At 43.3% G+C, this 24,716-nt stretch overlaps 1 protein-coding gene across 1 annotated transcript in view; it reads left to right on the top strand.

The window, feature by feature from the left end:
* Positions 1-6,066: 6,066 nt before the first annotated feature.
* Positions 6,067-24,716, top strand: part of Dync1li1 (dynein cytoplasmic 1 light intermediate chain 1) — a 40,679-nt gene continuing 22,029 nt past the window's right edge. The window contains exons 1-3 of the mRNA XM_075964260.1: positions 6,067-6,317; positions 6,495-6,568; positions 23,942-24,058. Of these exons, the coding sequence (XP_075820375.1) occupies positions 6,172-6,317; positions 6,495-6,568; positions 23,942-24,058 (337 nt within the window). The 5' untranslated portion in view covers positions 6,067-6,171. The remainder of the gene's footprint in view (positions 6,318-6,494; positions 6,569-23,941; positions 24,059-24,716) is intronic.

Below are 24,716 nucleotides of genomic sequence, written 5' to 3'. Positions count from 1 at the left end.
GAGAGCAGGAATTACAGGTGCACAAGACCATGCCTGGCTGATGCAATGATGAGGGTCAAACCCAGGGCCTCCTGCATACTAGGCAAGCATTTTACCAACTAAGCTACATCCCCATCCAAAGATTATTTTAGATGCCATAGGAGGCTGGTTATAGTAATTGAGACAAGGGATTAGAAGTGGTGGTCCATGCTTGTTATACAAATACCTGAGCTGTAGAGTCAGATGACAGGAGGTCAAGGGTAGCCTTGGCTACCTTGTAAATGTACATAGTAAATGTAAAGCTAGCCTATGCTACACGAGACCCTGTCTCAAAAACCATTGCCAATAAAACACCCCTCCACTCGTGCTCAATCAAGCAACTGTAACTAAACTCAGTGAGAACAGAAAACAAAACCAAGACAGGAAGTGGGGGAGCAACTTGATGGGGAGAACTTTTCAGCAGGAGAGTGAGAGGTGAAAATGGTGAAATCTCATTATATACGTGTATGAGATCAAAGAACTAAAAAGGGGGATTACTGCTCACCCAAAGGGGCTCTGAGTAATAAATGATCAGAAGTTGTATTGTGAGCCTAGCAGTGGTGACCCACCACTCGGGAGGAAGAGGCAGGCAGATCTCTGAGGTCGAGGCCAGCCTGGTCTACAGAGTGAGTTCCAAGACAGTCAGAGCTACACAGAGAAACCCTGTCTTGAAGAAACAAAACAAACAAACAAGCTGAATTGTGGGGGTGTTGAATGGCTCAGGGGTAAAAGTGCTTGCCGTACCAGCTCGTGGAGAAGTGGAAGGAGAAGACCAACTCCATTCACAAAGCACATGCGCACACACACACATGCACAGGCACACAAAAGAAGTTGCATTATGGGTATATGTTGAAGGTAGGTAGGCAGAGCAGGATTTCCAATGGTTTCAAGTTTCAGTTTGAGGTTTGAGAGAAATAGAGAAGTTACAAGTGACTCAGGTTTTGGGCCCAGGCCACAAAGGCTTGCTCTGTAATGGAGAAGTGGGGTAATGAAGCTTTTATGGGAGAAGGCTCGTTTAGTTTGGGGTGCGTTGAGTTTGAAATGCCTATTAAACATCTGAGTGGAGATCTGAATTCCAGAGGAACCTCTAGGCTGGAGAAATATATGTAGACTCCTGTATCGTATGTAGGCATCCTTTGGTATCTGTATGGTGTGAGTGGGGACTGGTTCCAGCACCTACTGTGAATGACACCATCTGATGATGCCAAAGTCCCTGATATAAATAGTGCCATATTTGCATCTAATCTCTGCATATGCTCTCATACACTTTTTTTTCTTTGCTTGTGCTGCTCTTGGACTTTCAGTTAGCCTGTCTTAGCCTTCCTAGGGCTCAGATCACAGACATGTGCCACTACATCCAGTCCATGTTTTTTAAATCTCAGCTTCTTGTGGATTGCGATTCTACATAGGGTCTCATAACTGAAATGGGGTTATGAAAAATTTGGCAACCGTAAAAGGGTTCTGACTGGGCAGTGATGGTGCACACCTTTAATCCCAGCTCTTGGGAGGCAGAGGCAAGCAGATCTCTATGAATTCAAGGCCGGTTTGGTTTGCAAAGTGAGTTCCAGAACAGGTAGGACTGTTAGGCTGAGAAACCCTGTCTTGGAAAAAAAAAAGTTCTGCACAGACAACTCCAAATTAATAAAAATCAAATGCACAATGAATCTAAGGTGTTTCTTGCCTCACTCACCTGTGTTGCATTAAAGGACTGCACCCCAGCCATGGTTCTGAACACACATGTGAACTTTAAACAGTGCATGCTATTACACTCTGCAAAGTTAATGGAAGCTGCCTGAAACACCTCAGCTTCAATTTAACACTATTTTATGTAATGAACAAAATTTTCTGCTTTATACAAACATAATAGAATAATTACAGAAAAAAAAAAGACTTAAAGGCGTGCGCCATCACCGCCTGGCTATTAACTTAAGTTTTGTTAAAAAAAAATTATTAATGCCAGGCAGTGATGGTACATGATTTAATCCCAGCACTCAGGGGGTAGAGGCAGGTGGATCTCTGTGAGTTCAAGACTAGCCTGGTCTATAGAGCAAGTTCCAGGGCAGGTAAAACCCAGAGAAATCTTGTGTGAAGAAAAACAAAAACAAACAAATCATTAAATGGAGGCTGGAGAGATGGTTCAGTGGTTAAGAGCACAAACTGCTCTTGCAGAGAACCAATGTTTGGTTGCCATTGCCCCTACGGCTACTCAAAGGGCCTGTGACTTGAGTTCCAGTGAGCCGATGAAATCTTCTGGCCTCTAAATGCATATATACTCGAAGAAATGTGCGCGCGCGCACACACACACACATACACGTACGCACACATGTACACACACACTTTTTAAAAATCATTAAACGAGGGGCTGGAGAGATGACTCATCAGTTCATAACACTGGCTGCTCTTTCCTGGGAACCCATGTTTAATTCCCAGCACCCATATGGTGGCTTATAACCATGTAACTCCAGTCTGAGGTGATCAAACAGCTTCTGGCTTCAGAGGCACCAGGTATTCATATGGTACAGATACAAACATGTAGCAAACACTTATACATATAAAATTAAAAAAAAAAATAAAAATGTTAAAAACAAAGATGAAGACAGAAAATCACATTACAAAGAATGCAGCCTGGTACATGGTAGGTATTTATAAGCAATCATTTTAATCAGGCATCTTAACAGGAAAATGCTACATATCAATACTACAAAATCACAGGAATACAACTTCCCTTTTGTCTTTTTTTTTCTGGAAGTGGGGTCACATGTAGCCCAGGGTGCCCTTGAGTTGCCTGTGTATCTGATGATGACCTTGAATTTACCGTTCTCCTGCCTCCACCTCCCAAATGCTGGGATTATAGGCCTATACCACTACTCCTGGTGTATTCTGTGCTGGGGATTGAACTCAGAGCTTCATGCATGGGAGACTGGCAGTCTACCAAGGGATCTACATCCCCAGTCCCAGAGGAATACAACTTTGCCCTCTGTTTAAGTCTTTAATTAGCCTTCTGAAGGTCTGCCATTGTTATGAAAGTAAACACTTCTCAGACAAAGCAAATCTGGTAGGGAAACCATAATGCTGGGCACAAACACAATTGAGAAAATGCTCCGAGGAGAGATGACTGAAGCAACGAAGTAGAGCAGAATGTGAACCATCTCTCAGAGGGGCCACAGCTCTATAGAGCTTTCCTTTGTGGCTGTGACTTGGGAGGCTCCAGGTTGTTTGGCATCATGGGAAACCTAGGATCCAAGGGAGGGCTCTTCTAGTAGGAAGTTTCTGTCCAGCTCAGTCCCTCAGTCATTCAGTCCCAACAAAGCCCAAGAGGCTCATATTAATTATAAACTTGTTGGCCTGTTAGATGAGGCTTATTACTAACTAGCTCTTACAACTTAAACTAACCCATAATTCAGGTCTATGTTTAGCCATGTGACTTGGTGTCTTTTCTCAGTAAGGCATTCTCATTTTGCTTCCCCTGCATCTGGCTGGTGACTGCGTCTCTGCCTTTCCTCTTCCCAGAATTCTCCTAGTCTTGTTGCCCTGCCTTTACTTCCTGCCTGGCTACTGGCCAATCAACGTTTTACTAAACCAATATGAGTGACAAATCTTCACAGTGTACAAGAGCATTATCCCACAGCAGGCTCTGGTTCTTTCCCTAATCACAATGGCATGAATTTTAGCTCTAGGAATTCATTCAAGCCACCTTTACCAGGGCTTGGCAAGATATGATTTGAAAGGTTAAGAAAAGACAGTAAGAATAATTAACTAGGTGAGGTGGTTTTCACCTGTAGTTCCAGCACTTGAGAGGTTGAAGGCAGGAAGATCAGTGGCTCATGGTCATCATCATTGTCACAGGAGAGTCAAAGCCAGCAGTAGCTAGGCTAACACATCAGTAAAATGGGCTGGGGAGATGGCTCTGTGGGGGAAGTGCTTGCAGCTTGAGGGCTCAGTGAAGATGCCTAGAATCCACATAAAGCTAGATGAGCAGTGTTTCTACATCAAGTGGGAAGCAAAGGCAGATGAAGGAATCTTTGGATTCTTTAGGGTCAACTAACTGGCAGATAGCACTGGCAAACTACAAATAAACCAACCACAAGAGACACTGTCTCAAGCAAGGTGGAAGGTGGAGACTGACATGCAACTTGACAGGGTTGGAGAGATGGCCCAGCAGTTAAGAGCACTGGCTTGTAAACAGACTGCTCGTTCGTTTCCTGGCCTCCCTGACCCAAATAATCACACAGAAACTATATTAATCACAACACTGTTTGTCCTATTAGCTCAGGCTTCTTATTAACTAACTCTTACATTTTAAATTAACCCATTTATATTAATTTATATTTTACCACAAGGCTGGTGGTTTGTTACCTTCTTGCGCAGCTACATCATGTCTTTCTGACTCTGCCTTCTTTCTCTCTGTATCTTTTCCAGCCTGGCTATATTCTGCCCTGTCTTAGGCCAAAGTAGCTTTTTTATTCATTAGCCAATAAAAACAACACATATACAGAAGGACATCCCACCACCGGCTCCTCATCCAGAGGACCTAGTTTTGATTCCCAGCACGCACATGGCAGTTCACAACAGTCTGTAACTCCAATTCCAGGACATCCAATGTTCTCCTCTGGCCTCCACTGGCACCAGGCACAGGCATGCATGTGGTACAGAGACATATATCCAGCATCCAGGCAAAGTACATATAAAATAAAAATAAATACATCTTTTTTGTTTTTTTTCAGATACGGTTTCTCTGTGTAGCCCTGGCTGTCCTGGAACTCACTCCAGGACAATCAAACTCAGAGAAATGCCTGTCTCTGCCTCTCGTGTGCTGGGATTAAAGGTATGCACCTCCACTGTTCGGCCAAAAATAAATACATCGTTACAAAAAGGTTTAAAAATAAAAACAAAACAATAATTAACAAACATTGAGCACTTAGGATTTTCTAGGAAATATTTTAACCCTTTACACGAATCATCTTATTTAGCCTTCCTTTTATCCCCACCTTACAGTAAAAACCTGAGACTCAGAGAGGGTAAATTATGAGGTTACAAAGCCAATAAACTGAACCCAGGTTAGTCAGCCCACAGTCTATTAGTGCAAAGTGACCTGTAGCAAACTGCTTAGTGGTGGGCTTTCTTGCTAGCTTAACAGCATTGTTCAGGTCACGTGACCAAGCCATCTTCAAATATGTAAAAACTGTACTGTTTTCAGCAATTGTTCTTACATGACATGAGCCTAAAGAGATGGCTCTCAGACGTTCCAATCTATTTAGCCAATAAAATTCTAACAGAACTATCTGGGTGCTAGCTTAGGTTCTATGGGCTTGCTGTATTAACTACAGTGATGGAAAGACTTATGTTGGGGCCAGGAGGTAGGGTGGGGTCTTCACGATTTCACGGGGGACATTTCAGACAACAAGATCAGAAGCCGGCATGGTGATGTTCACCTGAAAACCTCAGCACTTGGGACAAGCAGGCAGTAAGATCAGTTAAGGGTCCAGTTTGGGTGACATGAGATCCCCACCTGAAACAAACAAAACCCAAACCCATCAAGACCATTAATTTTACAAGTGCTGCCAACATTCATCTGTCATCAGTTGCATAGAAACTGAAAGAACCGGCTCCAGATGTGGGTCCAGCTTGAGGTACTCATCGCCCCTTGTGAATGAAGAGAGAAATCCAGAAATCCAGGACGATAGGACGACTCCAACCCCGGCGGCGGGGACAGGAACAGCCAGCCGGTTTGTACCTGGGCTCAGTGAAGGCTGCCGACCCCGCTTGGACCGACTGAATGGTGGGCAGCGCAGTATCCACGTCAGTACTAGGTTTCCACCTGACACAGCCCGCTCTACCGCTGCAGCCCGGGTGACCGGTGATGCAAGCGGGGAAATGTTTCAGGTTGGGAACTCGAGGAAAAGCAGCATGACCACAGAATAAGTGACTCATCAAGCTGCGCGTGCGCAGTCCATGGACTTGGTCTTCCGCGCAGGCGCAGCAGCGTTTCCCTACAGCCCCGCCCCAGACCCCGCCCTCAGGCTTGGTCCCCGCCCCCGCAGGCGCGGTCAGCTCCAGAGCCCCGAACGCCCATATCCGGGTTCCCTCAGCCGCCGCCGCCGCCGCCGCCTCGCTCTCTCAGCCCTGTCAGGAGTGGTGTGATTCCCGATCAAGATGGCGGCCGTGGGGCGAGTCGGCTCGTTCGGTTCATCTCCGCCCGGGCTAGCTTCGACTTACGCCAGCGGGCCCCTGGCCAACGAGCTGGCGTCGGGCAGCGGCGGCCCCGCAGCGGGCGACGACGAGGACGGACAGAACCTTTGGTAAAGACCGCACCCCTCTCTGGTCCCCCGCGGGTTATCTCCTCTCCGGGGCGGACACCTTCGGGATCCCAGAGCCCCGCGGGAGCAGGGAGCCGGGCGGGGCCTCCCGGGAGCTGGGGCCGGCGGTTCCCGTCCTCGGCCGGGCCCGGCCTCAGCCTGCGCCTTGCTCCCTGTTAGGTCCTGCATCCTCAGCGAGGTCTCCACGCGCTCGCGCTCCAAGCTCCCGACCGGGAAGAACGTGCTGCTGCTGGGTAAGTGCTCTCCGCCCGGGATCGGGGCTGCAGGCTCACCCCTCCGCTCGCCCACTCCCTTTGTGCGGACAGCGGAGCCCAGCCGCGCCCCGCCTCCCGGCCTGCGGCTGACAGCTGGGGGACAAGGCACCCGGGTCCTCCCGGCTTGGTCCCTCCCGTCCTTTCTCCTCCCCGGGATGTGGGGTGGCTCTGTCATCTCCCTTGAGAGAGGCAGAATGTACATAACACCCAAGGGAATCCTAGTGGTCTGAGGTTCCACCTAGACGAACGGGGACAGTTTTCCCTTTCTTAACAGAGATTGGTAGCAAGCAGGAGGGCTCCAGCGCAAATGCATGCCGTTAATATTTAATAGCTGACTCTTTTGTGTAATTGACAGGAGCCAGAGACTGGGTCGTGATGAGTGTTATTTGAATCAGCGTTCTCCCGTTCTCCTGGCGCTGTGCTCGGGTTGCAGCTGCCTTTTTGACTGTCACCTAATAACTCTGAAATTTGTAAAGGGCAGTAGAACAGCGATCTCATTTAGTTCCTTCAGCCGAATGGCTAGAATAAGGAAGACATGTCTCTTCCCGTTCTCATGGGTATTTTTTATCTCTACCGGCTGTGAAGTGGGGATAAAGGGCCAAAGGACAGCAGACAATCCTAGCCTCGCATTTTTGCAAGTTTTTCCAGCTCCAGGAGAAATCTCACTTTATTTTTTATTTTTGTTTTACTCGCAAGATTTGGAGTGTATAATAAGATGACAGTTATATTTTAAAACTTTGATGTGGGTGTCTCAAGACTTTAGACTCTTGGATTTTAGCCAGAAGGCTGGGAAGCTGTGCCTGAAGAGTTTTTGTTATGTGTACCTAGGAATTGCTCCCTGAGAGGCTCCACAGTGACTGTCAATGGGCAGGTAGGAAGAAATGACTCATTTTCTATGACCTCCTGCCGCTGCATGCAGGCGTCTTTGTGTTGTAGAAAGCTGTGGTCAAGGTAATTGGAAGACGAGCTTTGCACCACGTGTAGCCTGGATTGAATAAAGGCCCCCGTTTGCATACAAACAGAGTTCATAGGTGTCTGTAATCCTGGGGTCCTTCGTCTTTCAAATGCTAGCTGTGGGAATAACAGTGCCTGCCTGCTGGAATTGTGGGAGGGTCAGATGGGACACCAGAAAGCCAGGCTGCAGACTATGAGCTGCGCTGGACTGAATGTGAACCCATTCCTGAGAAGTCTTTAACCAGTGGCTTAGAGCCGCTGAAGTGTCTGCTGCTCCCATTGCAGTGTTCCCAGTGTCTTCTTCCTTACAAACAAGACAGGGTCACTACCTACAACAGTGATGTTGATAGGGTCCCAAAGCAACAAAACCAAACCAGTTCCAGAGAATGCTTTTAATTGCTAATGTAGACAGGTTACTGACTGCTACTGAGAACTTAAGACTTTACGTCGCCCTCGAAGTGGATTGTTTTAATTGCTCTGTTAAATAGATTCCTTTTTGAGTCTCACCAATAAAGAGTGACAGTCCTGTTCCTGTCTGGTGTTTTCTAGATCCTTCAGATACTGGGTCAGTCTGTAAGCCTTGGTGTACTCGGAGCCCCACACTCCCTCAACTGCCCTCTACCTAAGCTAGTTTTCTTTCTTATGAACTTAATAGTTCAGAAAACTCCATCTGGTGTCAAGTTATATAAGCCTGAAATGTCATGTTTTTCTTTCATTACTATTAGGGTTTTCCTGAGAGCTCTTTTCAGCTAATCATTGATTTCAAAATACTGTTTGTGCAAAAATAGTTACTTTTCCAAAATTCCTCCAAAGAGTTCTTAGAGGCATTTAATTATCAGGTATTAGAGCAGTGTTCAGTCTGTGTTGGTAGAGGAAGGAAACACATAGGTGTTCTGTTGTCTTTGTTATTGAGTTTGAGGCTGTCAGGCCAGGCAGATAGGTGCTTGGCTCTAATATATCACTCATGAGTGAGGATGGTGTTTTGTCGTTTATGCTCAAAGAAAAGAAGTCTGAGCCCCTTAACAAGGCTTTGTATTTCAGAAATAGCCTGGTAAGGGGATGGTATAGGCCTTTGTCTGAATCCCTTGCATAGCTACACTGCATAGCCACACACCCCAGTTTAACTCTTAACTTGCTATTTCACCTTCCCTTCAGTAGGATAACGGAGCCGGAACTATGTGTCAAGGATTAATTATTATTTCAGTTATGTGTAGTGGGTGAGTGGGGACTATATACACATGAATGCAAGTGCCCTTAGAGGCCAGAAGTATCAGATTCCCCTGGAGCTACCTGATGTGGGTGCTGTGATTCGAACTCAGGTCCTCAGCAAGAGCAGTATGTGCTCTTAACCACTGAGCTATCTCTCAAAAACATTTTCATACACATCTCATCTACAGTTCTATCACCCAATCTAAGGGTAGATGGTAGCACCAATTTGTAGATGAGGTGATGGTATTTAGATACAGATAAGTAGTTCTCCAAACTCATACTATTCTTAAGGGTCCTTTGTGGTGGGTCCTGGTATAGCTTTCCAACTGGATCGACGTTCCTTCAAGGAAGACAATGCCATATACAAAATTTTTACTACTCAATGGTTATTTTTGATCCAAAATACCGGTAATTATTTAAAAGAAAAAAAATCTGGTCTTAATCCAGGAGGCTAAAGCATGAGAAACACAAATTCAGGGACTGTATAGGGACGGACATCTTTTTTTTTCTTTAATATTTCTTATAGTTTATTTAACTTTATGTTTTATATGAAGGTGTCAGATCCCCTGGAACTGGATCTACAGACAGTTGTGAGCTGCCATGTGGGTGCTGGTAATTGAACCCTGGTCCTCTGGAATAGCAGTCAGTGCTGAGCCATCTGTCCAGCCCCAGGGACAGACATCTTATCTTTAAAAAGAAGCTGGGTGATGTGGTGATGAGTTCCTCTTGTCCCAGGCAGGAAGATCAGGAATGTAAAGCCATTCCCAGTTACTTAGTAAGACAACAGCCAATAGCAGCAACAATAAACCAAAACCAAACCAAAACAAAACAAAAAACCCAAGAGCAAGGGGCTGGAGAAATGGCTCAGCAATTAAGAACACTTGCTGATCTTGCAGAGGGCCCAGGACCACATAGTGGCTCATAGCCATCTGTAATTCCAGGTCCAGGGACTCCACACCCTCTTCTGGCCTCCTTACCAGGCACAAAAGTGGGGCGCACACACACATGTAGAGAGACTAAATGCTCATAAACCTAAAACAAAACCTCAAAAGCCCAAATAAAAAATAACTCCTAAAAACAAAACAAAACAACAACAACAAAACCTAACAAGAGTAGATGAAAAATTGTATTGCTGGATCTTGAGGTAGATTGAGTCCAAATTTTCCAAGAAATTGCCATACTGACATCCAAAGCGGCTGTACCAGTTTGCACTCCCACCAGCAATGCAGGAGTATTCCCCCTTATCCACATCCTCTCTAGCATAAGCTATCATCAGTGTTTTTGATCTTGGCCATTCTGACAGGTGTAAGATAGTATCGCAGAGTTGTTTTGATTTGCATTTCTCTGATGGCTAAGGGTGTTGAACATTTCCCTAAGTATCTTTTGGCTATTTGAGATTCCTCTGTTGAGAATTCTCTGTTTAGGTCTGTACCCCATTTTTTTTATTGGATTATTCTTTTGATGTCTAGTTTCCTGAGTTCTTTGTGTATTTTGGAAATCAGTCAGATATAGAATTGGTGAAGCTCCTTTCCCGTACTGTAGGCTGCCAATACCACTCTTGGGCACATACCCAAAGAATGCTCAATCATACCACAAGGACATTTGCTCAGCCATGTTCATAGGAACATTATTTGTGATAGCCAGAACCTGGAAACAACCTAGATGCTCAACTGAAGAATGGATAAAGTAAATGTGGTACATTTATATAGTGGAGTACTACTCAGCAGTAAAAAATAATGATATCTTGAAATTTGTGGGCAAATGGACATAACTAGAAGAAAACCATACTGAATGAGGTAACCCAGACCCAGAAAGACAAATATAATATGTACTTACTCATAAGTGGATTTTAGACATAAAGCAAAGAATAACCAGCTTACAGTCCACAACCCCAGAGAGCCTAGACAACAAATAAGACTCTAAGGGAGAAATATATGGATCTGCCTAGAAAGGAGAAAAAGAAGATCTTCTGAATAAATTGGGACCATGGGGGGCAGGGGGAGGGGAGGATGGAAGAGGAGTGGGGAAAAAGTATACCTCAATTAAAAACAATAAGGTATAAAATAAAAAAAAGAATAAGGAGAGACTATAATATAACAACAACAACAAAAAGATGAAGAAAATCCAAGTACTTATTGAGTTTAGGGATGTGACTTATTGACAGATATAACTGGCCATGACACTTACGAATAAGCAGCCATTTAATCTACCTGGACCTGACTCATAGTGAAGTCCAGAAAGACTATGACAGTATTTAATCATTCTACCTATATCTGTATATTTCTCTTTTTTTAGTGTGGGGAGGGGTCAGGTGGGTAGTAGGGCTTGAACCCGCAGCCTCACATAACAGGCAGAAGATACTCTTACCCTGAACTCTTGTGGAGCAGGTATTAAAGATCACCAGAGTTCTGTAACTGTAGGAAACAGGTTTTTATTAATTGTGTTGATGCTGTTTTCTGCTTTAGTAATTATGAGACTATGATGCCAGTGATAGATGATACAAAGAAAAGCGTCTCTCATATCCTGAGTTGAGGATTAGCATAAAATTATATTGTTTAATATATGTTATTACTAAAAATATTCCAAATACAAAATGTTATGAGGACCAGATGGCATATTGTTATCTTAAAATAGTTAGGGCTGCTAGTTGTTGGTGGCACACACCTTTAATCCCAGCACTCTAGATGCAGAGGCGGGTGGATCACTGAGTTCGAGGCCAGCCTGGTCTACAGGGTGAATTCCAGGACAATCAGGATACACAGAGAAACCCTGTCTTGAGAAAAAACACAAAGTCAGGGCCAGCACAGTTTTCTGTAGAGAATCAGAATCTAAGTGATGTGCGCTTTGTGAGCCGCAGTCTCTTGCAGACTCCTCGGTTCTGCTCTTCAGTCCCCAAACAACCACAGATAATAGATGAATGAATGAAAAATAGCAGTGTTTTGATAAAACTTTTATTTATAGAAACAAGCAACAGGCTAGTTTTGGTCTGTGACCTGAAATTGATGAATTATGCCTTCCCATAACCCCTTTGTTGCCATTAGTTTTATCCCTAAGCTGACAGTTAATGGAGATTTTGTTGAATGAGTTACGGTATCTGGCATAGTAGATTCTCAGTGAGTATGTGTTGCATGAATGATGAATTAACTCTCAGTTTGGTTGAGTAGAGATTTAAGAATTAAGAAGAGTAGACCTGTTTCCCCCAGTGCCACTGTCAAAAACAGAAAACAGAGCTGCAGGAGTGATAGATACAGACTGGTAGGATGGTTCTTCAGCTGGAGTGAAGTCCACTGAAAGAGAATGCGTCAGAGTCATCCTCATTACATAGTGAGTTAGAGGTCAGCTTTTTTTGTCTCAAAAAAATAAAAATAAAAGCCAAACAGAAGAGCCCTGAATTGATGGGAAAGCCTGTCTTCTCTAGCTTAATAGATACATTTCTTCAGCAGTTTTAGAATTACACTGGGCAGCATCATCTAAGGAAAACATGGCCTGAGACTCCCTTCTGCTCTCAGAAGCCTTTAAAGTTCCACAGGGTGATGACAGAGTAGCAGGAGTCGGATGAAATGTCAGTGTGAAGCAGCCTTGAGAAACTGTTGCTGGAAGTGCCCTGGGGAGGAGACTATGGGTGAGGGACAGTGGGAAGGTGCGAAAACCTGCTGAGAAAGGCTGAAGTACTTCAGGTGTGGTGGACTGCCTGGGAGTAGACTGTTCTGTCTTTGTGGACATCGCCTCCTGAGGTATAAATTGAGATAATTTCATACTTCATGGTATTAAAAGAACCAAAAGACATTATGTCTAAAAACCTTTAAAGTTGGAAGTCACTGATTTAAAAGTTGTGCATGTTTCATGCTAGAAAAAGAAAAATAAAGTGTTAAAAAGATGAAGTCAATTGCCAGGCACGGTGGCACAGGCCTTAAATCCCAGCACTTGGGAGGTAGAGGCAGGCGGCTCTCTGTGAGTTTGAGGCCAGCCTGGTCTACAGAGTGAGTTTCAGGGCAACATAGTGAGGTTTTATTGGAAACAAAACAATTACAAACAAACAAACAAAAATCCAAAAGACCAGCTATATTTCTATCATACACATTATTTATATAAATATATATATATGTGTGTGTGTGTGTGTGTGTGTGTTATGTATGTGGTGTGGAGAGAGAACAACTTTTTTTTTTTTGTTTTGTTTTTTTGTTTTTTTTGTTTTTTGTTTTTCGAGACAGGGTTTCTCTGTGGTTTTGGAGCCTGTCCTGGAACTAGCTCTTGTAGACCAGGCTGGTCTTGAACTCACAGAGATCCGCCTGCCTCTGCCTCCCGAGTGCTGGGATTAAAGGCGTGCGCCACCACCGCCCGGCTGAGAGAGAACAACTTTGTTGAGCTACTTTTCTCTTCCACTTTTTTTTAGTTTGAAAATTGACCTTTTTTATTATTAATTGTTAAAAGACAACCAAGTTTGTGTTAACATATTTGTAATCTGAGCATTCTGTAGACTGAGGAATTTGGTTTGAAATCAGCCTATGCTACAAGAGAGTTATGTGCCAGTTGGGCTACTTAGTGGCAAGACACCCTCTTATAACAGCAGAAAGCAATGAGTAAAGAACTTAAAACAGTAAGAACAACAACATAAGAAACAGATTATGGTATTTTAGGGTTTTTTTTCTACAAACCATTTCCTAAACCAAATGGAAAGAGATATTTATTCCAAATACTAGTCATTAAACAAAGCCTTCGAGTTGGTGTGTGCTAACTTTATTTGCACATCTTTATGACAGACAAAAGGTCTAGCAAAGTACTAGTGCATGAGCGTGTAAAATCAGTGTTGTTAATAATAAAGCTGAAACTCCCAGAAATTCTGCAGAAGCCTACACGTGGGAAACCCTTCCACCTTTATGTGGGATCCAGAGACCAAACTCAGGTTGTTGGGCTTGCTTGGCAAGCATTTTATGTGCTGAGCCACCTCACCAGCCCAGCTTTATCTTTCCTTATTGAATAATAGTATACTTGGTTGTATCGTAATTATGGTTGATTATAGTTCATTATTGTTACATCTTATTTTCCATGTACCCAATATTATCTTTGGGATAAATTCCTGCTAGCAACATTGCTAAGTAATGCATACCGGCATACAAAGCTGCTGATAAAGAGCCTTTAGTTCAATGAGACTTTGACCTCTGGAGCAGAGGAGCTGGTGATAGCCATTGGGATCAGCATTCACTGGCTTTAGTGCTTATTGAATTAAACTGGTTTTGATTCCCTTTTAATCAGTCTGTGAGAGTCAGAAAAAATAACTGATAATAAGTTCTGATGTTTTCATGTGATGGGAACTATCCTGTTATGCCAGTTACTCGTGCTGAGGTTTTCCCAAGTGAAGTGTCGTGTAGTGTTTCTGCTATTTTACAGACAAGGGCTTTGTGTCTCAGGCTTCACAGTTTCACTAGTATTCAAGGTCAGCTTTGTCTTTTTGCTTTGCATATCCTCCTGGATGCTTCTGAACATTTAGTCTGAACAGGTGTGCATACAAGTTTACTCATGGCCGCAGCCTATTCCCACTCTACCCCGCCAAGGAGGAGATGCCCACTGAGAGATGGGAGTAGGCCAAAAGCCCCCCACTCCCCATCTCTCTGGAGCCTCCACATGACCTTAGTGGAAGATCTGAGCCAAAAATAGTTGAATGAAGGTCCCTCGTGAGGCTGTGTGTGGTGGCACACACCAGCACTTTGGAGGTAGAGCTCTGTGAGTTCAAGGTCAGCGTAGTTACATAGGCAATTCTAGGACAGTCAGGGCTCCGTAGAGAGACGCTGTCTCAAAAAATAAAACAAAACAAAAAGAATGATCCCTCATGGCTTTTGTCACTAGAACTTTCAGATGAAACATGTTGCTTTATGTTTTGTCATGCAAGGTCAAATAAAGTTGCACCTCGTTTTTATATGGCAGGTTGGGGATTCCTTCTCACCCATTTATCTTGATGTGCACCTGATGTATCTATCTATTGGGTGTGGAGGTGCCAGCCAAAGCTCTGCAGAGGTGTGTGGCACCAAGGCTATGCTAAGCAGGAAGTAGTGTCTCAGCAGTAGAGAGGACAGAGAAAAGAATGCAGAGTGCTATTTAATTTGACTCATTGTCATGAACGATGGGGGCGGGGCTGATCTAGGCGCAATGTGGTAATGTGGCTTTGTGTTCATGAGCGCTGGGCAGGCTTAAGTTGCTTTGCATTTTAGACAGTAGCACCCACTTTCTAGCCTTGTGGGCATGATTTGTAGTAACTTCTGTGAAACCCTGGGAACAGCGGTATGCTTTAGTGTTTGGAACAGCAGTTACATCACATGTTGTGTGTGCCTTCTCACTTGCACCTGCTTTGTGTTTTCTTTTCTTTCTTTTTTTTTTTTTTTGGTGTGGGATGTTTCAAGACGGTTTCTCTGTGTAACCCTGGCTGTCCTGGATCTCGCTCTGTAGACCAGGCTGGCCTCAAAACTCAGAGATCTGCCTGCCTCTGCCTCCTAAGTGCTGGGGTTAAAGGTATGCGCCACCACCTCCCAGCTCATGATACTCTTTTTTTAAGTACTGGTGGACCTACAATTCTTACATTCTTACAATGTCACAGATCCAGTGAATAATAATTGGGACAGAATTTCAGGGCCCTGCTGTGTCTACGGTCACCCAGCTGGTGAAGAGATGTCACAGAAGTCACATCCAAATCTTCACATTCTTCATCTGCAAACTGACGTTACAAAGTATCTTAATAGCCTGCTGAGATGGGTTAGTGTTAAAGGCTCCTGCTGCCAAACCTGAAAACCTGGGTTAGATCCCTGGCATCGACATGGTGGAGGGAGAGAACTGAGCCCCTCAAGTTATTCTCTGACACCACACATGCGCTATGGCACATGCATTTCCCCCACCACTAAAATAAGCAAACGTATATAAAAATGATTTTGGTATCACATCTCTTTGTTGAATTAGAGATCATCTTTCAGGGACATACAGCACCACCAGCATACATTTGTCTGTATACACTTCCAGTGATTTTTGCAGATCTTGATTTTGTGATCACTTTGGTTTTTTTTTTAAAGGATTTATTTATTACACATGCAGTGTTCTGCCTGCATGTACACCTGCAGGCCAGAAGAGGGCACCAGAACTCACTCTAGATGGCTGTGAGCCACCATGTGATTGCTGGGAATTGAACTCTGGACCTTTGGAATAGCAGCCAGTGCTCCTAACCTCTGAGCTGTCTCTCCAGACCCCGGCACTTTGGTTTTTAAATTTGAATTGAGGAATAAGAATTGACAACTGTGGTTGCTTTGGAGAAAAACTGGTAAGTGCCGGATCTTGTGAGTGGCTTATGTGAGCAGAGTCTTGACAGATAGGATGGAGAACAGGCTTACTCACGGTGGAGAGTCTGACTGTTGTCTGCAACCATGATCAACAAGCCTTCTCGCCTTTGCTTATCCTTCTGTCAGACATGGCCTTCCCTGTCCATGGGCTCTTAAATGTCTCCACACTTGACTAGGACAAAGCAGTTCGCAGCTGACATTCAGGGATTGTCCCATGGTGATTTTAAATGGCCAACAAGCTAAGAATGACTTTTGTTTCTGTTTTTTAGGGGTTTAAAGAGCTACAGGGGCAGTGAGATGGCTCAGTATATACAAGTGCTGGTGCTGAGTTTGGTCTTCAGGACCTGCAAGTGGAGGCAGAGAAGCAACCTCCCTGCAAATAGTTCTCTGACCTCCTTGAGCTTGCATGCACTTGCGCGCGTGCACACACACACTCTAAATATAATTATTTTTTTTAAATGTTAGAGGCTATAAAAGACTATGTGAGAGACCTATGTTCCTGTAGCTTAATTTTCTAGCCATTTACATTAAAAGCTTCCTAGTATCTGTATGTGGGCATGAAAATAACTATTATAATAGTATCTTCCCAGGTGTGCTCTTATTTTCCCACCCCCTCTTTTGAAGACAGAGTCTTCATATGTATTTCAGTCTGACCTCAAACCTATGATCCTCCTGCTTCTGTCTCCAGAGGAATGACTCAGCTTTAGTCTGTTTTAAAGGCACTTTAAAATATGTCTCTTAGGACTAAGGGTATAGCTCAGTGGTAGAGTGCTTGCCTCCCGATAGTATATGAGGTCCTATGGTCAGTTCCCAATGCTAGAAAAAAAGGAAAAGTGAAATTATGTTCTCTTTAAGAAAATCTAGTTTAGGGGCTGGAGAGATGGCTCAGAGGTTGAGAGCATTGCCTACTCTTCCGGAGGTCCTGAGTTCAATTCCCGGCAACCACATGGTGGCTCACAGCCATCTGTAATGGGGTCTGGTGCCCTCTTCTGGCCTGAAGGCATACACACAGACAGAATATTGTATACATAATAAATAAATATTTAAAAAAAGAAAAAAAAAGAAAATCTAGTTTATAAAGATGCAAATTTAGATAAACTTATCTTAACAACATCACCTGCAGGGTTCTTGACTTTACAGGGCTTTCACCTTGGTTTGCTTACATAGCAACTCTGTTATGTAGACCAGGTAGGCCTCACACTCAGAGAGATCCTTCTGCCTCTTTTGGGATGAAAGGAGTGTGCCTCCATGCCCAGTGTATAGCTTCAAGTTTTCTATCCCTGAGTTATGAGCAGTTTTAGTAGACGTGGTGAAGGCCCAGGACAAGCAGGTCCATAAGGCGTATTATGAACAGAGAGAGTGGTTGGTGGTGAGCAGTTGACATGGATGCTGGTAAAAGATCTTCAGTGCCTAAGGCATGGTTCTGTTTGGGTGAGCAAGTAGGTAGTCTGCCAGAGAAGAATGGGGTAATTTCTTGTCTGGGACCTCCTCAAAAGCAAATCCTTTATGTCTTGCATTTGGTTAAGAGCTCCTGCTTACAGAGGCTTTGTCTTCTTCATTGTTTGAGACAAGGCAACCTAGGCTGGCTCACTATTGGAACTCGCTATTAGTCCCCAAACCCGAGGTCTCCTGCCTCACTTACCTTCCCAGTGCTGGGATTGTGGTGCTGTGCAACACCGTGTACAACTTAGGCCATTAGATTTAATTACAGGGCCTGAGAGGTGGCTCTGTGGGCACAGGTGATTGCCATCAAGTCTGATGACCTATGTTTGACCCTGGGACCACATGATAGGAGAGTTGTTCTCTGACTTCCACTTGTACACCTTTGCCTATAAATAAATAAGTGTAAAAATACTTTTAAAAAAGATTGAACTACATTTGTTTTTCTTTCTTTTGCTGGAAATCAAACTCAATGCCTTGTGTATGCTAGGCAAGCTCTCTGCCAGTTAGCTATATTCCAAGTCTGCCTCTTTATTATTTATTTATTTATTTATTTATTTTGGTTTTTCAGGATAAAGGTTTTTTGTTTGTTTTTTTTTTTTTTAAACAGTCTTGGTGGTCCTGGAACTCACTTTTTAGACCAGGCTGACCTCAAAGTCATAGAGATCCACTTGCCTCTGCCTCTTGAGTGCTGGGATTAAAGGTATGCTGATACCATCACATCTAGCCTAAAATATTCTTTAAAATAGGAGAGGGGATTTGTGAAACTCACAAGAATCTGGGCTAGTACTGAGTTGATGGCACCGTTCAGTGACCACTCTATGGAAGACTAGAGATGAATACTTTTGTTTTTTGTTTTTTGAGACAGGGTTTCTCTGTAGCTTTGGAGCCTCTCCTAGAGTTAGCTCTTGTAGACCAGGTTGGCCTCAAACTCAAAAAGATCTGCCTGCCTCTGCCTCCCGAGTGCTGGGATTAATGGCGTGCACCACCACTGCCCGGCCCCAGACTTAATCTTACACGAGTTTGGCTTCCTGGATTTTCCACACAATCTTTCTAAAATATCTAAACCGCTGGTGACTCCCCATCGTCATAGGGACAGTTTTATTAGTTTTATTAACTTTCTTAGCCTGGCATGCTGGCCTCAAGCTTGCCACTTGGTCTACTTTCTACATAACCTAAGCTGGTCTCAAACTTGGGATCCCACCCCATTTCACACAGTGCTGGTACTGTAGGCTGTACCACCATGCCAAGTGTTTATTTGTCCTTGTTAGAAGGGCACTTCCTTTGCCTGAGTCTCTGCACTCGTTTTCTCTTTCTGAAATGATTAACTCCTGGTGGTTAATTAATCCTGCAAGGTTGGCTGAAGTGTTGCCTTAGTTGCAAGGCTGTCTGACTTCAGGCCTAACTAGGCTCCTTCTTAGGACAGTGACAGGCAGGTGGACTTTTGTATTTCTTTTTTTCTTTTCTTTTTTTTTTTTTTTTTTTTAAGACAGGGTTTCTCTGTGTAGCTCTGGCTGTCCTGGAACTCATTTCCATAGACAAAGCTGGCCTTGAACTCAGAGATCTGCCTGCCTCTGTCTCCTGAGTGCTGAGATTAAAGGTGTGCACCAACTGATTTTTTTGTATTTCTAGTTCAGGGTTTGTAGGCAGGTGCAGATCTCTTAAGCTTTCCCATAGCTCTTCTAACATGGTGATTAAAATAATTTTTAGTGTGAGAATCCTCTCCAGCCTCCTGAGGTGATGGATAGAAATTCTCTTCCTTATTGCTCTCAAGCAATTACAAAGCTGTAAGTTAAATGCCATAATGCTATATAGAGCTAAGAGAATTCAAATCACAAGACCAATACAGCGAACATTTTTGACATATCCCACTTTGCAGCAGTTAGCTTTATTTCCAGCTTTTGAGCATGATGGTTGATCATGGGAATTGCTGTTATTGTCAAAGATATTGCTGTTTTTAACCCAATCTGCTGTTTTGATGGCTAGTTTAATAGTATATCATAAATGTAGCATGGAATACTCATTTAATTGCCACATTCTTTTTCTTAATGAAGTAAAATTATACATGTTTGCTGTGTACAACATACTGTGGGGGACGTATGTACCCTGGGCGGTGGCTTGTCATGTCAAATGTGCCAGTCTTGTGATGAGAAGCCTCAGCATGCTCCAGGCAGCCCCCCACACACTGCAGGCTGCTGCAAGTCCTGGTGCTCACTGCAGTACAGGAGCACTCTGATACCACTTTTCCTTTTTTCCTTTCTACCTGAGACTTTGTGATCTTTGTGATCTCTGCCTCACCAGTTCCCCGGACCCTGGGAACCAGCACTGCACATTCTGTCTGTGGGCACAGTCTCTAGCTCCCTCTAGAAGAGACATTGCTGTGGTTTTGTCTTTTGTGCCTGGTTTATCTCACTTAACATTGTATCCTCTGTGTTCATTTTAAGTTTTCACAAATTCAACATTTCTTTTATGACTTTGTAGCAGTCTGCTGTGTATCTATATGTTTCTTTTTATTTTTTATTTATTTATTTATTTTTGGGTTTTCGAGACAGGGTTTCTCTGTGGTTTTGGAGCCTGTCCTGGAACTAACTCTTGTAGACCAGGCTGGTCTTGAACTCACAGAGATCCTCCTGCCTCTACCTCCCAAGTGCTGGGATTAAAGGTCTTTTTATTTTTTGAGGCAGGGTCTCATGTAGCCTAAGCTGGCTTCAAACTTATAAAGTTGAGGCTGATTTTTCAATTTATGATCCTCCTGTCTCCAAATCCTAAATGCTGTGACTATAGATACGCACCATCATGCCTGGTTTTACTGAATTTTCTTTATCCATTCATCTTATGATGACTCTCAAGTTTTATATCTTGGTATTGTGGATAATGCTGCAATGAACAGTGGAGTGCAAATAACTTTTCAACATACCGATCTGATTTCATATGTATGTATGCATGTATTATATATGTATACAATGTCAAACTTCTGATAGATATTTATGGTTATTTACTAACAATAAGGTGTTGGAAAAATGATTCATGAAAATAACTAGTCTTAAACCACAGATGAAATACAGTAGGGAATGTTGTGAGATACTCTTTTTTTTTTTTTTGCTTGTAGTATATACTGTCTAGTTTATTAACTATGTATCCCAGTTTAGCCTCAGGCAACTAACTGAGTACTGGGATTATAGGCATGCATCACTACTTCTGGTATATGTTGGTTAGTTTTTTTCTCTACTTGATACAAACTAGAGTCATCAGAGAAGAGGGAACTTCAACTGAGAAAATGCCTCCACCAGATTGGCCTATAGGCAAGTCTGTGGAACATTTTTTTTTTTTTGATTGATAATTGATGTGGGAAAGTCCATCCTACTGTGGACCATGCTCTCCCTGGACAGATGGTCCTATGGTTAAAAGAAAGCAAAGAGGGAGGTAGAGATAGCTCAAAAGTTAAAAGCACTAGCTGCTTTTGCTGATGACTAGGATTCAATTCCCAACACCCATACGGGATCACAGAAACCTATAACTCCTGTTCTAGGGGATCTGATGCTGTCTTCTGATCTTGACAGGGCAGTTCACACATGATGAACTGACATACATTCAGGCAAAACATTCATATGATAAAATAAAAGACATAAAATAAAAAGAAAGGAAGCAGAAAGAGCAAGCCAGTAAGCAGCACTCGTCCATGGTCCATGCTTCAGTTCCTGCTTCCAGGTTCCTGCCTTGAGTTCCTTCCCTGACTTCCCTGCATGATGAACTGTAGGCTGTAAGCTAAACTCCCACACACCAAAGTTGGTTTTGGTCATGGTCTTTTTTACAGCAATAGAAACTTAACTAAGACACTTGACATCTGGAATACTTTGCTTTTTAAAACTTCAATTAGGTTTGTTTTAATTGTGTGTATGTGTGTCTTTGTATGAGTTTGTGCTAGTGCCTGTTGGATCCCACTGGAGCTCCAGTTACTGGTAGCTGTGAACTGCTTCATGTGGGTGCTGAGAACTAAGCTCAGGTACTCTTAACCACGGAGCCATCTCTCTAACCCCCAGGAACGCTTTGTTTTGAGTTGGATGTGCCTTTGTGGACATCTCTTCTCTTTTCCTGTGTCACCTCTGTCTCCTCCTGACATCATGATTAGAAACACCAGTGCGGAGCTGGAGAGATGACTCAGAGGTTAAGAGCACTGCTTGATCTTTTAGAGATCCTGAGTTCAATTCCCAGTAACCATATGGTGGCTCACAACCATCTATAATGGGATCTGGTGCCCTCTTCTGGTGTGCAGGCAGAACACTGTGTACATAATAATTAAAATCTTAAAAAAAAAAGAGAGAGAGAGAGAGAAACCATGCCAGCACTTGGGAGACAGAGGCAGGTGGATCTCTGAGTTTGAGGCTTGCTTGGTCTACAGTATGAGTTCCAGGGAAGCCAGGGCTACACTGAAACCCCCCCCCCAAAAAAAAAGAAAAAGAAATAATGAACAGTGGACAGGTGGCCACTGTGATCTTGTGGCAGCATTCAGATAATAGAGGTAGTCATTCAAATCTATGACATAGGTGGCCTCAGCTGTTGCTGCTTCATCATCTTCCTCTTCTTTCTCCTCCCCCTTTCTTCTTCTTCAACATGAAAATGAAAATAGGCTGGAGAGATGGTATAGCAGTTAAAAGCACTGGCTGCTATTCCAGAGGACCCCTGTTCAATTCCAGGACCTATGTGGCAGCTCACAACCAACTATGTAATTCTAGTTCCAGGGGATCTGACAGCCTCTTCTCATCTCTACTAGCACCAGGCATGAACTTTGTGCACAGACATAGATACAGGCAAAGTACCTTTGTACATAAAATAAAAATAAATGAAGAAAAATATTGAGGCAAGGTTTTATGTAGCCTAGACTGGCTTCAGACTCAATTTGTAACTGAGGATAGCTTTGAACTCCTGAACCTTTTGCTCTACCTACTAAGTATAGAATTACAGACATGTATCATCTTACCATGTTTATATGGTTGCCTTAGAGTTTCTGTTGTGTGAAGAGACATTATAACCATGGCAACTCTTATAAAGGAAAACATCTAATTGGGTTACCTTACAGTTTCAGAGGTTTAGACCATTATCATCATGGTGGAACTTACTGACATGCAGGTAGACATGTTGCTGAAGAAGTAGCTGAGAGTCCTACATCTTGACCTGCATGTAAAAGGAAGTAGTCTGAGTGTCACACTAAGGGTAGCTCGAGCATAGGAGACCTCAAAGCCCAATCCCACAGTGACACACCTCCTTTAACAAAGCCATACCTACTCTAACAACCTATGAGTTTATGGGGGGCAATTCCATTCAAACTACTACAGTGGTGCTGGAAGGGAACCCAGGGATTTGTACATGCTAGGCAAGACTCTATCAACTAAGTCACATCCCAGTTCTTAAACTTTCTATATTTGCTAAATTTAAATCATACACTTTCCTGTCATTAATATTTTTAAGGCTATTTCCTACTTTTGTCTGTTCTACCTTCCTTCTTTTCTTTTCTTTTGCCCAACTTACTATCCCTTCTCTGCTCTCTCAACCCCATGTCTCATGATTAATAAATGAACCCAGTTCCCTGGCCTGACCTGTTGAATAAGCCAATGTGGGCATGATTCAGATCAGGCCACTTCCAGGTCAAGAATGGTAGGATTCCTGTTGTCCCAGTTGAGACAGGCAAGCAGGTCTTGAGTTAGAGACCAACCTGGGCTACACAGTGAGATGTTTTCTCAAAAAAGAAGGGGTGGAGAATACTGGAGGAATGGCTCATAGGTTTAAAGCATATCTACTCTTGCTGAGAATCTGTTTGTTTCCCTGTACCCGGTTGGGTGGTTCAACCATGTGTAGCTCCATGTTCAGGGAGAGCAGATTCTCTGGTCTCCAGATACCTGTACTTGTGAACATAGACCATACACACACATAAATTTTAAAGTAAATATTTTTTTTAAATCCAAACAGAGAGTGGTGGTTCTGTTACCATCATTGCCCTCCGTAGTTTGTGGTGTATTTTGTAAACTTGCCTGTACTCTGGTCTTTAACCAAACAAAGAAGGTGTCTCTATGTCACTGAGATTCTTCAGACTGAAGGCTAAGAGGGAGCCCTTTGTTCCTTATAGATTAAAGTAAGATGATGTTAATTGGCATTTCCCGAAGCCATGGCATCCCACTTTGTCACTCTGTCCCCCAGAAGACACTCTTTGTAGCAGGATGGAACAAGATTCAACAAGAGTTACAGCAGTAGCGAGAAGGAAGTCTGGTATGGAGACATTGTCTTTAATAGTGCCGTGCCTGTCTGTCTTCTTCAGATTACTTTGTGCCTGATGCCACTTGAGCTGGCTTTTCACATGGTGCCAGAAAGTGTCCTTGGTCCATATTAGAATGAAAACAGACTTTTTCTTTTCTTTTTTAAAAATGTGTCTATCTAGGTGAAGATGGAGCTGGAAAAACAAGCTTAATAAGAAAACTTCAGGGAATAGAGGAGTACAAGAAAGGAAGAGGACTGGAGTATTTGTACTTGAGTGTGCATGATGAAGACAGGGATGGTAAGTGTAACTTGTCTGTGACAGACCCTGCTGCTCTCTTCTGCAGTTGGTTCTTTTCCAGTTTGTCATTGTTCAGCAGATATCTGAGATGTTGCTTGGATCAGTGAATAGTTATATATAGCCATCTAATCACGTGAAGTTGGGCTTCAGATTATGTGGTTCTAAGCATCTTAAAGTGTTCTTTTTTTTTTTTTTTTTTTTTTTTGGTTTTTCGAGACAGGGTTTCTCTGTGGTTTTGGAGCCTGTCCTGGAACTAGCTCTTGTAGACCAGGCTGGTCTCGAACTCACAGAGATCCGCCTGCCTCTACTGCCCAGCATCTTACAGTGTTCTTATGTGGGATGTTAACCCTCTCGCCATCCTCAAAAAAATCTCAGTTTTGAAGTTGTTTTTCCTGAAGTATGGTGATTATTTTGCCCACCTCTTTTCACCTTTTCCTCATTTTCCTATAATAGTGTAATTGTCCTCAAAGTTGTTTTCATTTGTTCAGCTTTCTTTTCTTTTCTTTTTTTTTTTTTTTTGATTTTTCGAGACAGGGTTTCTCTGTAGCTTTTGGTTCCTGTCCTGGAACTAGCTCTTGTAGACCAGGCTGGCCTCGAACTCACAGAGATCCGCCTGCCTCTGCCTCCCGAGTGCTGGGATTAAAGGCATGCGCCACCA

This window comes from Microtus pennsylvanicus, chromosome 3 (assembly GCF_037038515.1).
Source record: "Microtus pennsylvanicus isolate mMicPen1 chromosome 3, mMicPen1.hap1, whole genome shotgun sequence".
Classification (NCBI taxonomy): domain Eukaryota; kingdom Metazoa; phylum Chordata; class Mammalia; order Rodentia; family Cricetidae; genus Microtus; species Microtus pennsylvanicus.
This window is presented reverse-complemented; position numbering and strand designations above follow the sequence as displayed.